This window comes from Bos indicus, chromosome 1 (genome assembly GCF_029378745.1).
Source record: "Bos indicus isolate NIAB-ARS_2022 breed Sahiwal x Tharparkar chromosome 1, NIAB-ARS_B.indTharparkar_mat_pri_1.0, whole genome shotgun sequence".
Lineage (NCBI taxonomy): Eukaryota > Metazoa > Chordata > Mammalia > Artiodactyla > Bovidae > Bos > Bos indicus.
Window position 1 is genome coordinate 76576732 of NC_091760.1, and position 22825 is coordinate 76599556.

At 37.5% G+C, this 22825-nt stretch overlaps 1 protein-coding gene across 5 annotated transcripts in view; it reads right to left on the reverse strand.

Moving 5' to 3' along the window:
* The window catches only part of CCDC50 (coiled-coil domain containing 50), an 87939-nt gene that overhangs the window by 23081 nt on the left and 42033 nt on the right, over positions 1-22825 (reverse strand). For 4 of the 5 annotated variants that reach the window (XR_011566725.1, XR_011566720.1, XR_011566723.1 and 1 more), the window contains exons 5-6: positions 12331-12448; positions 6883-7407 (exon numbers count right to left, since the gene is read on the reverse strand). Coding sequence is in view for 2 of the 5 variants with exons in the window: in XM_019958107.2 (XP_019813666.2) it covers positions 6883-7407; positions 12331-12448 (643 nt within the window). In the remaining 3 variants the exon portion in view is untranslated. The remainder of the gene's footprint in view (positions 1-6882; positions 7408-12330; positions 12449-22825) is intronic. The other variant, XM_019958109.2, reaches the window with a different exon arrangement.

Here is a 22825-nt window from a genome sequence, read left to right on the forward strand (position 1 = left end):
TTGTTCAGTTCAGTTCAGTCGCTCAGTCGTGTCCGACTCTTTGTGACCCTATGAACTGCAGCAAGCCTGGCCTCCCTGTCCATCAACAACTCCCAGAGTTCACTCAAACTCATGTGCATCAAGTTGGTGATGCCATCCAGCCATCTCATCCTCTGTCATCACTTTCTTCTCCTGCCCCCAATCCCTCCCAGCATCAGGGTCTTTTACAATGAGTCAACTCCTCACATGAGGTGACCAAAGTATTGGAGTTTCAGCTTCAGCATCAGTCCTTCCAATGAACACCCAGACTGGTCTCCTTTAGGATGGACTGGTTGTATCACCTCTGGAACTACTAGTGTATTATGTCCATCAAATTAACTGTACATGAACATAATTTTTATCAAAATGCCTTACTTTATGATTCACTTGCTTTAAATAAAAGAGGAAAATGTAAAGGAAAAAAATACAACTAAATTCTGGGCAAATGAAGAGTTTACTTATCTGGTGCAGCCTCTTATAGAGCTTTAAATCCAGCACTGTGGTAAAACCAAAAGCCACAGGCTCATCTGCCTTACCACAAGTGAAGACTAGTGAACCTGGGTTTCTTAGGTTAGGCTTGATTAGCACCAGCTAACACAAAATATGGAAACTACTCAACTTCACATCATCTTTAGAGCTTCCAGATCTTATGCTGGCTGGGCTAGTTTTAATGCAGATTTCCAAGTTGTTGGGGACAATCAGGAAACAGTGGCATACTCACTCCCAAGAGTAGATAAACCTCCTTGAGTTATGATTAGCTTGGTTGTAACTAAAAGGGAAGATTTTAGGGAAAAATAAATAGAACTAGATAAGCATTGGGAAAAATCAATGGACAAGATGGATTTCTGTACCATATGCCCATCTACAGAGCCCCCTGGTGTCTCAGACGGTAAAGAATCTGCCTGCAACTCAGGAGACTTAGGTTCGATCCCTGGGTAGGGAAGATCCCCTGGAGAAAAGCATGGCAATCCACTCCAGTATTCTTGCCTGGGGAATTCCACAGACAGAGGAGCCTGGTGGGCCACAATCTATGAGGTCGCAAAGAGTCGGATAGTACTGAGTGACTAACAATTTCACTTCATGCCCATCTACAGGGAAATGACACTTCCACGAGCAGTCCAAAGCTTAGATGAGGACAACAGGGGACAGCACACCCTGTTCCTTCAAGTAATCCATCTAGTGAAGAAATACAGTGGAAATGCACTCAGATTTCGAGAACTAAACTTTCTCTATGGCTGTGCTGCCTACTCTATACCATACAATTAACTAAGAAAATATTTTGCTTTACTATCACTCAAGGATGTTTGGAAGGCATTCAAATGCAATGGTAAAATGAAGAGTTTTAATTGATTTAAAAGGGTGTTAAGTTTATGACTTCCTGGCAGCTATAAAGAGAATGACACATGGGAATTCTGTGGGAGTCCAGTAGTTAGAACACCGAGCTTTCACTGCTGAGAGTGTGGGTTCAATCCCTGCTTGGGGAACTAAGATCCTGCAAGTTGTGCAGCCAAAAATAAAAAAAAAAAAAAAAGAAAGAGAGAGAGAGAATGACACACAGATCAATGGAGCAAAACCGAGAACCTAGATGCATATATGGTCAATTAATTTATGGCAAAGAAGACAAGAATACACAATGGAGAAAGGACAGTCTCTTCAGTAAATACCGCTACAAAACCTGGACAGCCATATTCAAAAGAATGAAACTTGACCATCTACCTACACCATACACAAAAATTAACTCAAAATGGATTAAATACTTGAACATAAGACCCAAAACAATAAAACTCCTAGATGAAAACACAGGCAGTAAGCTTCCTGACGTTATCTTAGAGATGATTTTTTGGATTCAACACCAAAATCAAATGAAACAAAAGTAAAAAGAGCAGGTGGGACTACATCCAACTAAAAAACTTCTTCATAGCAAAGGAAGCTCAACAAAACAAAAAGGCATGGGAGAAAAAAAGAATGGGAGAAAATATTCACTAATCACATATTTGACAAGGGGTTAACACCCAAAATGTATAAATAACTCATACAACTCAATAGCAGAAACACAATCTGATTAAAAAATAGGCAGAGGCTCTGAACAGACATTTTTTCAAAGGAGACATACAGATGGCCAGCAGGTACGACAAGGTGCTGAACATCACTGATCATCAGGGAAATGCAAATCAAAGCCACAATGAGGTATCATATGGCACACTTTTAGAATAACTATTATCAAAAAGACAAGAGGCAACAAGTGCTGGCAAGGATGTGAAGAAAAGAAAACCCTTGTGCACTGTTGGTGAGAATGTAAGTTGGTGTAGCCACTATGAAAAACAGTATAAAAGTCTCTCAAAAAATTTTTTTTAAAAAAATTAGAACCACCATACAATCCAGTAATTCTATTTTTGGAATTTATCTGAAGGAAATGAAAATACAAACTCAAAGATATGTACACCCTGTGTTCACTGTATTATTATTTACAATAGCCAAGACATGAAACAACCTAAGTGCCCATTGATGGATAAATGGATAAAGAAAATGTGAGATTTATACACACACACACACACACACACACACACACACACACACACACACACACACACACACAGAGGAATATTATTCAGTCATTAAAAAGAATTAAATCTTGCCATTTACAAAAACAGGAATGGACCCTGAAGGCATCTTGGTAGGTAAGGTAAGAAAGAGAAAGGTTCAGTTCAGTCGCTCAGTCATGTCTGACTCTTTGCAACCCCATGGACTGCACTATGCTTCCCTGTCCATCACCAACTCCTGGAGCTTACTCAAACTCATGTCCATTGAGACGATGATGCCATCCAACCATCTCATCCTCTGTCATCCCCTTCTCCTCCCACCTTCAATATTTCCCAGCATCAGGGTCTTTTCAAATGAGTCAGTTCTTCGCATCAGGTGACCAAAGTACTGGAGTTTCAGCTTTAGCATCAATCCTTCCAATATTCAGGACTGATTTCCTTTAGGATGGGCTGGTTGGATCTCCTTGCAGTACAAGAGACTCTCAAGAATATTCTCCGACACCACAGTTCAAACGCATCAATTCTTTGGCCCTCAGCTTTCTTTATAGTCCAACTCTCATGGAAAAACAGACTGGTTCCAAATACATCAAGGCTGTATATTGTCACCCTGCTTATTTAACTTATGTGCAGAATACATCATGAGAAATGCTGGACTGGATAAGCACAAGTTGGAATCAAGATCGCCACGAGAAATATCAATAACCTCAGATATACAGGTGACACCACCCTTATGGCAGAAAGTGAAGATGAAATAGAGAGTCTCTCGATTAAAGTGAAAAAGGAGAGTGAAAATGTTGGCTTAAAACTCAACATCTGATCAAATTAAGATCATGGCCTCTGGTCCCATCCCTTCATGGCAAATAGATGGGGAAACAATGGGAACAGTGACAGACTTTCTTTTCTTGGGGCTCCAAAATCACTGCAGTTGGTGACTTCAGCCATGAAATTAAAAGACGCTTGGTCCTTGGAAGAAAAGTTATGACCAACTTAGACAGCATATGAAAAAGCAGAGACATCACTTTGCCAACAAAGGTGCGTGTGGTCAAAGCTTTGGTTTTTCCAGTAGTCATGTATGGATGAGAGCTGGACTATAAAGAGAAAGGTAAATAATATATAATTTCACTTATACGTGGAATCTAAAACAAAACAACAAAACAAAAAATCCTGAGCCCAAAGATACAGAGAACAGATGTGTGATTGTCAGAGGAGGGATTGGAGGATGGGCAAAATGGGTACAGAAAGTCATAAAATACAAACTTCCAGTTATAAAATAAATAAGTCATGGGGATATAATGTACAGTATGGAGACTGTATTATACTGTACAGCTAAAGGTTGCTAAGAGAATACATCTTTAAAGTTCTTATCACAAGAAAAAAATTGTAATTAAGTATCGGGATGATGTTAACTAGACTTATTCTGGTGATCGTTTTGCAATAAATACAAATATACACTTGAAACTTATATGTTATATGTCAACTATACCCCAATAAAAATAAAAATTGTTAAATTTTGAGGTAATTTCTCCCTAGGTTAAATATTTAGAGGGAGAGAGAAGAGTTTATTTGAACTCTTTGTTTGGAACTTGTGGACTTCATTAAGTAGAAAATTTCTACAGCCTGGAATACTAGATTTCTAGACTGACAAGGCTGCTGACTAACTGCAGCATATTTCATACCAAAGGTGAAAAGAGCTTTTCTAAGTACCTAAGAAGGAGTTCCAGATAGTACACTGTAAGCCTGTCATTACAGAAAATAGAGATGCTTCAAAATGTTATTAAATATAGTTAATTCAAAGAAATTAAGAAAATGGCGGTCTTCATTTTGGTAACCTAAACATAATCTGGAAACCAGATTTCAAAAAACCAGGTAAGCCATATTTTCAACAGTTCCACAATCACTTTTTAATCAAATTCTTGCTTATCTTTTTCTGTTCAACATTCTCCAGTTTGAGAAAACAAGAACCTCCCTCAATAAACAAACAAAGCTTACCTTTAAAGAAATTTTGATAAAATAAAACTGCTAAAAGTACTGGTATTCAAGATAAACTTATCTCAAACTATGGAATAAGCTAATATGGTGACACATGGATCCTGATACCATTCACGCATATTTTGTAAAAAGCCAGCCTTGGGAAATATCATAGAATGGTGTTTAATGGCTCTGAGAGGCTGGAAGTTAAACTGCAGAAAATTAATAAGCTGTTTCAATCTAATAGCCCAATAGTGATGTTACCCTCAAAGGTAATATGGATTTACTGCTCTTTAGAAAATTAGCCAATCATATATTTAATTTAGCAGTTTTATTCTGTGTTCCTTTTTCAATGGATCGTACCACAAACCAGTGCTCTTAGAACTAGCTCTCTGTTGTCCTGCTGGTTTTTTCATTTTTAGGTTAAACAAAACTTTGGCCTATGCTAACAACTTTAAGAACTTTTACAACAGCAAGAATAGACACCAGTACATAATTATACTTTAATGTAATCTTCTGACCTATTCTAGGGTGGTGGGTGGATCACAAAATCAAATGCCAACAAAGTCTTTGTAGGTGAAATCTGCAAAGTAAGCTGAAAATGAGATGACAGATGCTAGCAGCTATGTTGTTGCCATTTTAGTAACCGCCTAGTCACACTGTTTTTAAAACTCTTATGCTATTAAAATAAAAGGAACAAAACGTTTGCCTACAACTCCAGTAGTAGGGTTTGTGAGTCACTGAGTTTCTTTCATATTATTTCCACCCTTTCTGAGTCTGTTTAAAATACCCTTGAGCATACTAAAAAAGCCATAGAGGTTAACCAGCCCTCAGAGCACACTTAGCGGGTTGGAGGCACAAACTCAGAAACACAGAGGTCGATGAAATCAGCCTTCCTCCCTGAGACTTTTTGGACTCCAACGTCTTTCTAAATCTGATATAAAGTAACTTACAAAACATACTCCAGGTAGATTTTATCACTTCCTCCTCTATTGCCCCAGAGCTCTTTGTTCACAGTATATCGAATTTGCAATTGCTTGTTTACATATCCACCTTTAAGGCTTGATTCATGAACTGTTTGAGGCTCAGATCCAAGCATCTACCCCTAAACATAAAGCCTGAGGCAAGATTAGCGGCATATAGATACGTGCTGAACTGGATTTTCATTTTCTTTATCACCAAGTCCTTTAAAAACTTAAAGGACTAACATGCAGGAAGAGATAAAATGATAGGGGGAACCAAAAGCATCAACATGAACCTGCAACCTAGAAACCACTCTCCAAACCAGAAGCAGAGGTTGGCGGGGCAACAGTAAATGGAAGGAAGTAAGAAGAGTCGCCTCCTTGGTATTTTCCCCACAATAACCCGAGTCTCTGTAAACATTCCATAAGAGCAAAAGAAAACTAGGGAGATGAGTACAGTCTAATTGAAACATCAGACAGCCAGTGCTACAACTCGTAGTGGTACAGCCATATGGAAAAACATCACAGTGGCAGTTTCCAGAAAAGCATGGAGAGAACATTATCGTGTCACTGACGGACTTCAGAGTAGGGCCTCAGGGATGCCAGAAATGGGAGGCTCATTCACCTCATTTCTAAGTAAGTACCAAGAACTTACCTGACACTGGTGCTTCAGAGCACCAACTGTAGAGCTGAAGCTGGTTAAAGCACAGGAAGGAACTCAAAACAACTGTTTTCAAACTTTAAGAACATAAGAATCACCTCCTGGTAAAACAAGCCCGAGTTGCCAGGCTGCACTCCAGGGATTGATAACACATGTAAGATCCAGAAATCTGCATTTTTAGGAAATAGCCCAACTGATTCTGATGAAAACAAACTAGAGGCTCACTATTTGAAAACACTATCTTAAGAGACCACCTGTCTCATCTCTCACTTCACAACTGAGAAAGATGAGGTGAAGAAAATCCAGTACTTCCAGCCCTGAAGGTCTTCTTTGGAGGCAAATATTATGAAGGTGGTGTCATTAGACCTTCTGGGTTCATGGAATCAAAATCAGAAACTCAGTAGCACTGCTTTAGTATCAGAATCTCTGATGTAAGGTCTTGGCAGATTAAAAATTGTACCTGGGACGAGTACCTCCACTGCAACTGTGGGGCTGGAAGAACCTTGCAAGGAGTGTGTATTCTCTTAGAAAGCAGAAGGGAAAAGGTACAGATATTCTCCTTCTTGAGATTTGAGATTAAGTAAATACCTTTTATAATACCTGGTCCAGGATTTATTTCAAAGCCATAAGCATAAACCAGAGAGAAAGGACATGTCTACAGTGCTTAACAGATACATTTGTTTGTATGTATATACACAGTAGCAGCACTTCCGACCAGGCTGGCCTTCATTACCTGTGTCACGGAGTGGGAGCTGCTCCTCACTCTCTGAGAAGGGAGGAGTCCGGGGCCTGCGATTCCTCTCTCTGTGCTCACCTTGCCCATGGTCCCACCTATAAACGGCTTCCTTGCAGGGAAGCCCCGCTTTCCGTGAGGTTTTGGGAGAGAGCTGGTCTTGCTGTCTGAACTGTTTTTCCCACTTCCGAGTTCGATGGCTAGAGTGAGCCTCCCAGTCATCCGATTCGGTGCTCAGAAGCACCTCACCGCTGATCTTGGGGAGGGGAGGTCTCTGGAGCCTCTCGTGGCCACAGCGTTTTCTTTCAGGCTCAGTGTTACCTTGGGGATCGTCCCTCACTTGACCCGAGCTAGAAGATGACGGAGGTTTCTCTGATGCACAATGCTCTTCCGGTTCTCCCAAGTTCTCCTGTGGATGTCTGGGTCTCTCCCTCCTGTGCTTCACAGTCTTTTCCTCATGTTGGAGTCTACAAGGCCTTGAGCTTCCTGAACCCAACTCCCTTGCCCTCCTTGACCGTGGCTGGTCTGAGCGGAGGTGGAGGAACGTGAAAAACAGAAATGCAGGTTAACTTAATGATTCAGTATGAACTCACTACAGGATGGAGACAGGCCTCAAGCTTAATATATTTTAAAGGGAAGAAGACCATTTTTTCAGCTTAACAAACTGAAACGAATGGATGAGTATTTGCCAGAATGGTCTGTGCATACATGAAGGATTCTAGGTACACAGCCAAAAAGGTAATAAAACTAAAATGAAATTAAATGAAATAAGTTAAATCTGAAAGAAGAGTTTGATCATGATTAGGGAAGGATTAACATAGTAGTTTAATATTTGCCAATAACAAAAATTCCAGTCATTAAGTGTTCTTTTCTATTTATAAAATCAATTTGGAACTAGTATATGGTGGGGGAGGGTGGTAAGTAAGAGATGAGGGAATCTTATAAAAATAGAAAAAGAACTATACTTTGTGATTCCAGTCAGAGACTTTCAAATATTCTTATTGGAAATAACAATAAATTTAGATCAGAATATTGCTAGTTTCTACTTGGTCCAGACAGACAGATTTTGTATTCCTCCACCCTCTCCCCTTAGGTGGCCAAAGAAAACATTCCCAGAAAAATTACAGTTCAGTGTGGAAGAAGAGGGAGCAAAGGAGAATTTTATGTGAGTAAATGACCCTGTTATCTTTGGATGACTCTGTTTCAAATCTTACTTGAAGCTGTGCAGAGGAAAATAATTAAAAATAGATGTCATAACGGAATACATAAAAAGAAGCCAATTCCTAAACATATTTCAGAAAACTTTATGATACTGTATTCTGTATATAGAAATACAACGTGTGCTAAATATACAAGTCCCTAAGTTTAACAGAAACTAGAGAAACAGCACATACATGGTGCTTTGTTGTCAGGTCTTTTTTAGGAACCAGCAAAACTATGAAAACAAAGGAAATGAATTAAAAACGCATATTCCAAGAGCATATTTAACATTTCCAAAGATTTTTACTATAATGGGGAAATAACAAAAAGAAATCCTAATTCCATGGAAAATTGCTAAAACAGCCAAGATTCCCCATTGGAATTAGTCACTTGCTGAACTGCATTTGAAGCAGCTCTTGCAACTGGATGGGATGTAGAAAAAATAAATAACCATACCTTTCCTTAGTTATCAGGGTTTTTTTGTTTGCTTGGTTTGGTTTTGGGCTCTTTGCTTTTGTTAATGTTTGTTAATCTAGTGAAGGAATACAGGAAGGGGAGATATGGATATGTCTTAAATGCATCAATGATGCAAAAAAAGCTTGCATTCAAAACTCTAAATGGTTTCTTCTTGAGCTTTCCAGAAGAAAAGAACATTTGCTTCAAAGACGACATCTAAATTAAAACCTGTCTTCTAAAAAATCTGTAGAGGTATTTATCTTCATAATTTATGATAGAATTTATTTTTTACATAAAGCAAAAGTGAAACAGACAATTACTGTCTGTAATAAAAAAGTATGCTTTACGCAAACTATTATTTTAAATGTATCTTGACAACTGACAAAGAATCTATTTACTACTGCTGTGAATTAACAAAATACTGACCAGCTACTTAAAGGATGATCACAAGGAGGAAACAATGGTTTAGTGTTAATACCAATGTTCCCACAGAAAACTGCAGGAGTGAAGCCTGCCTATAAACCCACACAGAGAAAAGAAAGGTTTTGTTTTTAACATCGACTTCTGAAGTCATGATTGTTTTACTTTTACTTCTTTTAATATGTTAACAGATATTAACAGTTGTACTTTAGGGAAGTGTGTTGCAACAATTAGAACAGGGCTATTACTACATTTTCACAGAGTTGATAGGGAAAAATATTTATTGTGATCACTTGTGATATCTTTAAACCTGAGGCAAAAAAGAAGACACGGATGGAGGAATGTTTGAATCCTTTAAAACCCTGTCCAGTTAAGGACTGAGACGTCTATATTTCTTGAGACCAAGTTATTTGGCAAATATAATTAACTTCCTTACAGGCAATACACACATATATGTATATACATATACATATATATGTGTGTGTGTGTGTATGTGTGTATATATATATATATACACACACACACAAATATATTTGCAAACATTTTGTATTCTTCCATGTTTGTCTTTCAAAACAAAATGATTTTTGTTTGGACAGACCAAATATTTAATACACACATTGCATTAAAGTGAAACGTGAAGTCACTCAGTCGTGTCTGACTTTTTGTGACCACAAGGACTGTAGCCTACCATGCTCCTCCATCCATGGGATTTTCCAGGCAAGAGTACTGGAGTGGGTTGCCATTTCCCTCTCCAGAGGATCTTCCAGACCCAGGGATCAAACCTGGGTCTCCCGCATTGTAGGCAGACGCTTTACCATCTTAGCCACCAGGGAAGTCCGCTTTACATTAATATATGTACAAATAATAATACTTTAGAGTTTAATAAGTCTTCACAAAAATTCTATTGTTTAATCTTTTCAATATCCATGTGAAGGATATATTTTTAGAATCTCCATTTTACAGATGAGAAAAAGGATTACAGTGATTATAGTGGATAACTTCCTTAGTATTACAATTTTTCTAAGGAAGGGATGTAACTTGAATCAAGGTCTAATGACTCCAAAGACAATGACTTAAAAAAAAACCTCTAATATGCCAGCCATACAGGTGAGGGGCTTTGAAAGAGAAACATGGCCTCATAAATAAGATATACAATTTCAGTTGATATAAATCTGACAGGGGTTTTGGATAATTCCAGATTTGTAGAAAATCTATAAATGATTACTTTTTAAAGATTAATTTATTAAAGTTTAAGTAAAATTAAAGCTAAAGCGACCATTTCCATAATGATTCACTGTGATTATTATATAAGAAGACAAAAATTATATTGCACACAAAGGCAGAGAAGTACAATTCAAGAATATCCCTTATGTGTTGGGAAAGGACCACTGCAAAGAACATACAGCTGCTTTGTAAATGTCAGGTGGACTACAATGTGGTTTCTGTGGAACTCACCTTGGTCTAACTCAAAGGCATATAAACGAAGATCACATGTTCAGCAATGTATCATCTCCCAGCAACAACACAACTGAAGAGAAATTCCAACACTACTTTACAGGTACACATTCAGGAGATCCCTAGATCCTATTCCCAATCCCCCCGCCCCAACTCCAAGAAAAGCACATACAGCATTCTCTGTAACTTTACAAAAGCATTAAATGCAAATTTTTTTAAAAATTTAGGTGTCCCTGAAAATCTACTGAATGTCTACAGAGATAAATCACAATGACAATACTCTGGTCAAAACCATCAGGTTTGAGTCCCAATTCAAGTAAGTGACAGGTTTTAAAAGAGGATTGCTAAAATCAGTGCTTTAGTGTACTTATTTACCACCCTAATGTTTCTAGATTCAAGTTTAGAATGGTTATATTTTTATCTGCAACGAACGTGCCTTCTGGCAGAATTACAAAAAAACAAAAAAACACTAGATCATATCTCTAAGATTTTAATTAAAGCCGATGAGTAACTCTTTACCTTCTGATCTCTAGTACAGAAAAATACGGGCAATTTTTCTTCTTGAATGATGTATTACATCATTTTATTAAAAAAAACAGGTTAAGGAAAACGGCTATCAAAAAAGAGTTGAGCATTTCGCATGTGGAAGAACACACCGAGCCACAAGTAGAGAATCAATCTGCTTACTAATTGTGTTAGAGTTGAGCTCTACTCATTTTGAAAGATTCAGAACAATGTGACTGGAAGACTCAACTATAATAATCCTATTATCTACATACACATATTTTTCATTCTACTCACCAAAGAAAAATAGCTACTTACGTTTTACGATACTATAGAAAAGCAACTGATAATTAATTTTCAGGGGCCTTGGGGATTACTCATCTTAAAATCTTTATTCTCTAGAAGCTGCCTTTAGATGTTATTTGGTTGGTATTTGGTATCCTAAATATGGTCTCCAACTGAGCTACCACAGAAACCAAGTTGGTACAGAGGGTAAAGAATCCGCCTGCCATGCGGGAGACCTGGGTTGGATCCCTGGACTGGGAAGATCCCCTGGAGAAGGGCATGGTGACCCACTACAGTATTCTTGCCTGGAGAATCCCCAGGCAATCCCCAGGCGCCTGGCAGGCTACAGTTCATGGGGTCACAAAGAGTCAGATGCGACTGAGCGACTATGTACAGCACAGCACATGGTCTCCAAGCTGAACTACAGTTAAATACTGACACTAAAAACTATAGGAAATAGCCTTCCTTTGATATGTCATTAAAAAGAACTAAATAATACTTGCAAATACTCATTTCCCAACACACTTTTAAGATAAAGAATCACCATTACCACAAGTGCTACCACCACCACACCACCACCACACTGCAGAAGCAGGCACTAGAGAAGGGATCTCTCTCTCGCAGAAAACTTTCTATATGGTAGAAATAGCAAAGAAAGCATCAAAAGCGAAACCTCAACAGAAAATCATAATATTCAATTTTGTCACCAGCAGGATAATCCATTGGCCTAGGTTTAAAAGATAAGAGGCATAGGAAAAAAGCTTTGGTATCCAGTAATCTATAAATGCTGTACCTCCTTTATTATTTATGCTACTTGGAGGCTTCAAACAGTACTGCCCAGATTTCCTTGAGGCAGAGACTCATTTGCCATTTTTCCATACCCTAGTTTATGTGCTTAGAATGTAATATAACATTCTAAGTAGCAACAATGCAAAAGAACACATGTCAGATTTTGCTAAACTATATTCACATTTTACAGCCATAAAAATGACTCCGGTCATCCATCTAAAGAACAGATGGATTCATTAGATAAGATAAAATTTCACCACAATCTAAATGGGCCCTAGAGTCACTACAGACAAATTTAAAGGGTGTCTTGCAACTGAGTCTAAAGACAGGAATTGTTACCTCCATCTTCATAATAGTAACTATCACCATAAGCACTGACTCCAGAAGACTCTGGAAAGTGTTTCTTTCGCTTTTTCTCTTCCTGTAACTCCTTTTCTTGCAAGAGTCGAGCAATGTCCTGCAAATACAGAGAGAAGAAAAATAAATACTTCAGAGAAAGAACAAACGCCATACAGTAACCCTACTGGTCAGTGGTTTGACATTCCACTCCCAGGCTTTTGTGGCTCTGCCTATGGTCTTCTAGACCTTCTGGTATTACGCTCACATTGTCCAAATGTCAAAGACAACTGCTTAACAGGAAGCGCACAAGATACAGATGAGGGAGAAAGGTTTTTTAACTAAATTTAAATCTAACTCAACCTGAAGATATCCAAATATACTATTCCTAAAACTGGTTATGGAACAGAATTTTTAAAATACATATTTATGGGCCCTTTTTCCAAGATGATGATTCACTAAGTCTGAATGAGGAAGACTGCCATAATCTATAACCTTTTTTAAAATTTATTTTAAATTGGAGGATAACTGCTTTACAATATTGTGTTGGCTTTTGCCATACAACAACATGAATCAGCCACAAGCAGACATATGTCCCCTCACTCTTGAACCTCCTTCCCACCCCTCTAGGTTGTCACAGACTGCTACATTGAGCTCCATTAACTTCCCATTAGCTGTTTATTTTATATATAGTAATGTATATATACACTGATTTCCTTCCATTTAAAAAAAGTTTTTTAAAGAATCTTTCAGCTGATTGTGATTTAACTTTGCATTAGAGGATGGCTGTCTTACTTAAAAAAAAAAAAAAAAACAGAAAACAGTCCTCCTCCTGTCTCTCCTATGCTCCATCTCCAGGCAAGTTTTCAGCAGCTGCTGAGTGGCAAATAACATTCTGATTTCATCCCCTAAAAAATCACCACCCCACTTTGAAAACAAAGCAATACACAAATAACTATAACACAATCAAATTGTAAATGCCTCAGAAAAAAGGGGGAAAATGTCTATGAGCGCAGGAAAAAGGGAATACTACTTCTGCTTATATGAATTAGTTCAAGGCTTTGCATTAATGTTAGGTTTTAAACAAAGAACTGGATTCCAACAGGCAAGGGAAGATATTCTTTGCTGAGAACAACACGAGCAAAGTTATAAATATTTTAATGGGCATCACTCTAGAAAACAACCAATAGTCCAATTAGAACACTGTATGTGGGGTGTTAGAGAAAGATGAGGTTTAACAGACAGAGGCTGGATGCTAGGCACCCTTTATAGGTCAATTGTTAAAAGTCTGGTCTATAATGTAAGGGGTGAAAAGTTCCTAAAGATTTTGAGCTGGAGATAGAGTTTGGAATTTGAAGATTATTTCTATAAAAGGTCCAATAAAATAGCACATAAACTTTGTTTATGTATACTTTTAAAAAAATAATATCCCTAGATGTTACTAGGTTCTTAAAGATCTTACAAATATGGCAACAGTACTCACTGATACAAATGGTAATAAAAATCACAGGCAGTTCTGAGGGGCTTACTTCTGAGGCAAGAATTAATCACCATTCTTTCTGCATTTTTCTGAATAAGTCAAATGAAGAATATACTAAGACTGCAAGGCAAATAAAATTCATCTGAATGACTTAATTTTCTCTTATATCAGTGTAGAAAAAAGTTGGATGCTGAGGCTAGATGAATTAGCAGAGGTTATCAGTATTCTTGGAAGGCTTCCCAGGTGGCTCAGCAGTAAAAAATCCACCCGATAATGCAAGAGATGCAGGAGACTTGGCTTCGATCCTTGGGTCAAGAAGATCCCCTAGAGGAAGAAATGGCAACCCACTCAAGTATTCTTGCCTGGAAAATTCCATGGAGAGAGGAGCCTGGCAGGCTACAAACTATGAAAGAGTCGGACAAAAGTCGACTGAGTGACTGAGCATGCATGTAAGCACACACACATCCACGTACGTAGCTTTTAATGTTCACAAAATAGGCTTAAATTCAACTTTATATTATTAACATATATTCTGTAACTGACTTCTATGCTGGAAATTTCTCATGAAACTGTGTAAATATATACATATATTTGGTAAGTTCCAGTTCAAGTCAGAGATGCTTCAGAGACATTGGAAGAAAAACATTAACTATTAAAATGAATTTCTTTGGGCCTGAATTCTTTATCTGTAAAATGAAGAGTCTGAGCTAGTGAACCTTAAAAGTCAAATGTCTTGACATCCCAACACACACTATAATAATCTGGAAATGTTACTGGGTGCCCTCCTCTGTGCCAGGTTCATTACATTGATGCGTTACAATAAAGTAACCAGTTACAGAGGGGTGTGACAAGATAATTTATTCTCCTCACACTAATATCTATTTCAGAATTTCCTAAATCCATATACATCTTACTATGAAAGTAGGAAGAAAATGTAAACACTTCCCTGAGTTGTCATGTTGACTAAACACCCAACACTACATTTTCTTAAGTGGTTTGTTTTCCTGAAAACAAAAAGTCTCCCTTTATGTAACTGAATAAAAATATAGAGGAAAACTACCAGGTCCAACTGCCAGCCAAAATTATTAAACTGCCCTCCAAGGGACTTTATAATTGCTTTCCTACTATCAAATTTATTCCTAATGAATACATAGTAATAGGGCACTTTCTCAATGTGAAGAGCCAAAAATGAACCAAAGAGAAACAAAGTGATACCTGTTTTGTACAATGTATTAGCTGGTCAAAAGGAGTGCCTTTAACCAAGTAGAAAAATAATAATCATAATGTGTCATGCATCTCAGCACTCAAACCTTTGTTCTTTTAACATCTCAGCTCCTTTTTTATGAGTAAGCTTCTTCTGGCTGACAAGAATAAGAACAGCTAGCTGTACTTAAGGTGGGAAAGGAAAAAGGATTTCAACGGGAATCTGCTGTTATACTATAAACCACGGCTCAGCCAGGTCAGCTCTCTTCCCTGCTTTCCAACATTACTGCACAGTGGGTTTAGTTAGGTGATTTCAATTAAAAAAAAAAAAATCTCCCCTGAAACAAGCTAAAGACAGCAATTATTAGTCACCATGCTTGGATGCAGCTTAGTCATCCCTGACATAAACAACCTCCTTGATCCTCTGCTTCCTTCCTGTTAAAGGTTGGTCTATAACAGCATTTCCCAACCTGTTTCTGAGAACACTGGTTATCAAAAGTTCACCAAAAAATAAAAAACATTCAACAGAAAACATGTATTATATCTAATTCTTTAAACATATTAGCTCATGTTAACATTCTAATGAAAGAAAAGTAATGTTATCTTCTTGCAACCCCAGAATTTCCAAATTTATTTTGTGACATAAGTCTTTTTGTTACATAAAATATATACATATATATAAACCTTACTAAATTAGTGTTTGACAAAATATAACTTGGGGAAAAAACAAATCTAAAAGAACTCCAAAATCCTTCTGAAGTCACATTCAATTATTTTTTAATTAATAATATTAATCAGGTAGACTTACTTTGGGTTAATATGCAAAAATAACTGTTGTGCAGAAGACTTTCTCTTTTTTTAATTTATTTTTTAGTTAGAGGAAAATTATTTTACAATGTTGTGCTGGCTTCTGCCACACAACTAATCAGCCATCATTATACATATATCTGCTCCCTCTTAAGGCTCCCTCCTCTCCTCTCACAGAAGACTTTCTAAGTAAACACATTTATTAAAATAACACTCAACTCTGGAAAATGGGAAGCTGTGAGCATAAGTAAAGGCAGAGTTAAGGATTCCTGGACAGTATGGTACTGGCACAAAGACAGAAATATAGATCAATGGAACAAAATAGAAAGCCCAGAGATAAATCCACACACCTATGGACACCTTATCTTTGACAAAGGAGGCAAGAATATACAATGGAGAAAAGACAATCTCTTTAACAAGTGGTGCTGGGAAAACTGGTCAACCACTTGTAAAAGAATGAAACTAGAACACTTTCTAACACCATACACAAAAATAAACTCAAAATGGATTAAAGATCTAAACGTAAGACCAGAAACTATAAAACTTCTAGAGAACATAGACAAAACACTCTCCGACATAAATATCAGCAGGATCCTCTATGACCCACCTCCCAGAATATTGGAAATAAAAGCAAAAATAAACAAATGGGACCTAATTAAAATTAAAAGCTTCTGCATAACAAAGGAAACTATAAGCAAGGTGAAAAGACAGCCTTCAGAATAAGAGAAAATGATAGCAAATGAAGCAACCGACAAAGAACTAATCTCAAAAATATACAAGCAACTCCTACAGCTCAATTCCAGAAAAATAAACAACCCAATCAAAACATGAGCCAAAGAACTAAACAGACATTTCTCCAAAGAAATACAGATGGCTAACAAACACATGAAAAGATGCTCAACATCACTCACTATCAGAGAAATGCAAATCAAAACCACAATTAGGTACCATCTCACACCAATCAGAATGGCTGCTATCCAAAAGTCTACAAGCAATAAATGCTGGAGAGGGTGTGGAGAAAAGGGAACCCTCTTACACTGTTGGTGGGAATGCAAACTAGTACAGCCACTATGGAGAACAGTGTGGAGATTTCTTAAAAAACTGGAAATAGAACTGCCTTATGATCCAGCAATCCCACTGCTGGGCATACACACCAAGGAAACAAGAATTCAAAGAGACACGTGTACCCCAATGTTCATCACAGCACTGTTTATAATAGCCAGGACATGGAAGCAACCTAGATGTCCATCAGCAGATGAATGGATAAGAAAGCTATGGTACATATACACAGTGGAGTATTACTCAGCCATTAAAAAGAATACAGTTGAATCAGTTCTAATGAGGTGAATGAAACTGGAGCCTATTATACAGAGTGAAGTAAGCCAGAAAGAAAAATACCAATACAGTATACTAATGCATATATATGGAATTTAGAAAGATGGTAACGATAACCCTGTATGTGAGACAGCAAAAGAGACACAGATGTATAGAACAGTATTTTGGACTCTGTGGGAGAGGGCGAAGGTGGGATGATTTGGGAGAATGGCATTGAAACATGTATAATATCGTATATGAAATGAATCACCAGTCCAGGTTCGATGCATGATACAGGAAGCTTGGGGCTGGTGCACTGGGATGACCCAGAGGGATAGTACGGGGAGGGAGGTGGGAGGGGGGTTCAGGATGGGGAACACGTGTACACCTGTGGCGGATTCATGTTGATGTATGGCAAAACCAATATTGTTAAGTAATTACCCTCCAATTAAAATAAATAAATTTATAATAAAAAATAAATAAATAAAAACAAAGGTAAACAAACAAAAAAAGGATTCCTGGAATGCTACAGGAATGCTATGTCAAGAAAACAGATTCACCAATTCCTTTCAATGGCTCACATATTCTGCTAGAGACCTCCTACAGAGAAACAAGATACATGGTCATTATCATTAATGTCCTTGTCTGTTAGGTGCTAGAAGCAAAATGATTAACATAATGTAAGACATGCAAAGATGACTGCTCTAAGACAGACATTCACACAGTAAGGTGCAGAGGAGCCCCATGCAACTTTCTCAAATAGAAGACAAATTACTGAACTGTTGGATCCCTTTGGGTACTTTTACGGTTTATACAATTTTATATATCAGGGTTACTTCTCCCTTAAGGTTTTCACCTCTATCATAATAGCAGTGGGATTCAAAATGAGAAAATCTTGGGCATAAAGACAATCTAAGGGAGATGTGAAAATGTGACTGTCAAATGACTATCAGAAGAACAAAAAAAAGGAAAGCCATTCCATTAGATTGCTAAACTTTTTTATTACCTAGCAATTACTATATTAATATCTAACTCAGTAGGAAATGCAAATCAGGTATAATCCCAAAAGGGTCACTCTGTAAGACCAGAAAAACAGGATAGTACCAAATTCATGACTGTAAAAACACCAATATAACTCGGATAAAAGGAGAGAAGAATTTTCTCAACCAGAGGCCTCCCACTCACTCCCCCTGTCTGGCTATGTATGTGTAAACTTATTTTTAAAGTGCCACAACATAGTGAAAAAAATAAGTAGCTTAAATTATTACTACCTGAGCTATTTTCTAGATACTACCAATTTACATAAATATATTTTTAGACCATGAATTTCTAGTCACATTAAGAATGCTATGAAAAAGTACCATGGCTCCCACTAGATTAATTTTTAATGTAAATTGGTTACTAAGTTCATCCCTGAATAGTTCACATTATAAATGGCTCCAAATTGTTGGATTAGTGCCACAGACTTTTCATTACATGGTTGGCCATGATACTATTTATTCAAGGAAAAAAAAAAGGCTTTCCCTAAAAATAGTTTCACATTCACACATATTTATACCTAGGTTCAAAGGCACATATATAAATCAATATTCACATATACACAAAGTAGTTAAGAGTTTTATTTAAGAATAAGTTCAGTTCAGTTCAGTCACCCAGTCACATCCGACTCTTTGTGACCCCATGGACTGCAGCACACCAGGCTTCCCTGTCCATCACCAACTCCCGGAGCTTACTCAAACTCATGTCCATCGAGTCGGTGATATCATCCAATCATCTCATCTTCTGTCATCCCTTTCTCCTCCTGCCTTCAATCATTCCCAACATCAGGGTCTTTTCTAATGAGTCAGCTCTTCACATCAGGTGGCCAAAGTATTAGAGCTTCAGCTTCAGCATCAGTTCTTCCAATGAATATTCAGGACTGATTTCCTTTAGGATGGACTGGCTGGATCTCCTTGTAGTCCAAGGGACTTTCAAGAGTCTTCTCCAACATCATGGTTCTAAAGCATCAATTCTTTGACACTTAGCTTTCTTTATAGTGCAACGCTCACATTCATACATGACCACTGGAAAAACCACAGCTTTGACTAGACAGACATTTGTTGGCAAAGTAATGTCTCTGCTTTTTAATATACTGTCTTAATATGCTGTCTAGGTTAGTCATAGCTTTTCTTCTAAGGAGCAAGCGTCTTTTAATTTCATGGCTGCAGTCACCATCTGCAGTGATTTTGGAGCCCAAAAAATAAAGTCTCTCTGTTTCTATTGTTTTCCCATCTTTTGCCATGAAGTAATGGGGCCAGATAGCATGATCTTAGTTTTCTGAATGTTGAGTTTTAAGACAACTTTTTCACTCTCCTCTTTCACTTTCATCAAGAGGCTCTTATTTCTGCCGTAAGAGTGGTGTCATCTGAGTATCTGACATTATTGATATACTTCTCCTGGCAATCTTGATTCCAGCTTGTGCTTCATCCAGCGCAGCATTTTGCATGATGTACTCTCCATATAAGTTAAATGAGCAGGGTGACAAGAAGCCTTGATGTACTTCTTTCCCGATTTAGAACCAATCTGTTGTTCCATGTCCAGTTCTAACTGCATACAGATTTCTCAGGAGGCCGGTCAGGTGGTCTGGTAGTCCTATCTCTTTCAGAATTTTCCAGAGCTTGTTGTGATCCACAAAGTCAAAGGCTTTGGCATAGTCAATAAAGCAAAAGTAGATGTTTTTCTGGAACTCTCTTTAGCTATTTAAGGATTTTTAGTTATTTATTTTTTTAGTTATTTAAGAATAACTAAATTAAATAAACTAAAAACACATTTCTTGGCTTGATTAAACAATACTGACAAATGCTAAACCTGTGACCAAAGAGAAAGATCCCAATAAAATCTGTCCACCCATATTAACCACAAACTCATGTGATTATGAGGCAAGTACTCCCATAAACTCAGTCCAGTATTACAAAGGGTACATGCTCCTTCAACAGGGCACCAAGAAAGAAATGCTACTACTACGATATTCAAGACACCATGTAAGAGTTAAAAAAAAAGGCAAGGAAGACAGGAAGGAAGGAAAGAGGAGGGAATGAGGAAAAAGAAGAAGGAAGGGAAGGGGCCACAGTGGTGGTAAGAATACAGATCTTTTTAAACTCTTATACATCTGTCTCCCCAATGGAAATGCTACCTGCCTACATTTGTACTCTGTTAAAAAACAGAATAATATTATACAACAACAAAGTTAGACATGCTAATTCACCCACAGAAAGTTGTATAACTCTACTTCTCATGAACAATGTTGTTCAGAAAAAAGTATCTATCCCAAGAGGAAAGGACCTTGAATTCTACATTAGGTTGTTCTGGATGATTATAAGCTACAAAAGAGAGTTGACTCCAAAAACCTGTAAAAAGAGATCTGGGTGAAAATCCAGAGAGGAGTTTTCCACAGCCCCGCTGCTGGGTAAGAACTTATTAGTTAAGCAGACTCTACAAGGAAGCAGAAGAGCACAGAGAGAGGAAAAACAAAACAAAACAAAGAATCCGGACAGTTGATGAGTAACAGGCGATGCAAAGTTGATCAGAAAAATTAGCACTGTTGTTTCAGTCTCCCCTATGAGGTGCCTTGGACTAAAATAAACAAATAAGCATTATCATACATCCTTCAACATCAAACTTGAATAATGCAAATTTTTATTTAATATTAAAACAGTCTAGTCAGCTGGAAGTCACAGTTTTCTACAATTAAAGAATCTCTTGATAGGACAGCCATATTCTAAACTAAAGCATCAGCGAAAAGTCAAAAACGTCTGGAAAAAAAAAAAAGTCTTGAGTTTTTAAAGGCTAGTCTTACTAAACCTCCACAACTAGATTTCTCATCTCATCTCTCCACTGCACTGGACAAGGGGAACATTTCAGTAGGTCAAACAGTAGTGGAGGTAACAGGAGGCCTGCAAAGGCAAGAAAACCCCTCAAGATTCCTCAAATCATACCGTATCGGAATACACTTAACTCTGCTTATTTCACCCCCACCTTTTAATTCAGCACAAATCAGAGTTGTTACAAAGGGAGAATGGTGGGGGAAACACCGGGCAAGAAAGCAAAAAGGAAAGAACAACTATTAACTTAATATGTAGCAGAGACCTTAAATACATGATTTTAAACTTCACAGCAGCCCTTTAGGGTAATGTAGAGTTATCATGACTTCTTTAGTTTGGAACCTGAGGGGCTACATGGCTAAATGAGACGATGGAAGTCTCAGCTAAAAGTTAAACAGGTAAGATTCAAACTCCATAGTTTATGTGTTCCGTGTTGTGTCACAGTACACCCAGGTCGGAGGCAGTCAGAACTGCAGAGACATTTCTCTGGCATCTTACTATAGCCGGGACCAGTCATTCACATACTTCTTTAACACTTAATTTCTTCATCTGAGAAATGCAGTTATTCACAACACTGTATACTTTATATAGTATAACAATGAGATTATTTATTGTGATTGCTATTTAGATTCCACAGGCATAAAATAAAGCATTTTGTTTTCCCTAATACTGCTTTCACCTGAACGGAAAGAAAAAATATTACAGGACACCAGGAGCATTTATAAGAAGCCAACTTCATTACTCTGTGATTTTTAAAATAGACGCTTTCCTGTCTATAAAACATAATCACTTCTTTCAGCTTCCAGACTCATCTCCAAGGAAGTCTTGACTATAGAGAAGCAACACATCCTGCAGTAAGAAAGAGCTCCTGTGTTGATAACAGAAGGATGAAAAGGGATCCCTCTTTCTTACTTACAATTCTGATCATCACATAATCATGGTTTGTTTCTTAAAGAAATAGCTAAATAAACTCACACCAGGTGTCTCACACTCGCCTGGCACTGAACAAGGAGTTCCAGAGTAACAGAGTGGCTCAGTAGGAGAAAGAGAAGATGCAGACTGGTTCACTAATAACCCTGAAATATTTATTTAATAGGGTGACTGCATGTGCCAGTGTGCCCAGGAGAGTACACAAAATTTCTCAGTACACAAAATATCATATGGTCATTCTACTATTAAAAATGATAAATCATTTTTTTTCTTTATTATAAGTTAAGACAAGGGTCACGAATAGCAGAATAGGTATTTAAAAAGCAGACACAGAGTCAACACAATGAAAAAGGAACTGTTTGTAAGAAATGCTGAAAATATAACACAAAAGCAATGATCAGTAAGTAAAATTCAAGTCTTTTTACAAACCATATACTACTGCTAATTTTAGTCATTTTCAGCTTAAAGACAATATAATTTAAAAATATATACAGAATTAAATGGATCACTGTTTTGAGGCAGGGTATCATAGGAAAGTGAACCCACTAACAAAAAAGAGGGAGACCAATGACCAGTCCATGACTCCTGTTCAGGCTACATTCAAGGTTTGCTCTCCCTAAAGTTGTGGGAATAACCCATAGGCAGGTATCTTGTATGGAGCTGAATTATCTCTTAAAAATTCATTTATATCAAGAACTTCAGAACATGACCTTATTTAAAAATAGGGACTTTCAGGCAGAATTATTTAAGAGAAGATCATACTCTATTAGGGTGGGCCCTCAATCCAATGACTGGTGTCCTTACAAGAAGACGAGAGGACAAAAAGATACAGGGAAGAAGGCCATGTGACAACAAAGGTAAAGACTGACATGAAGCAACCACAAGGCAAGGAACGCAGACGGCC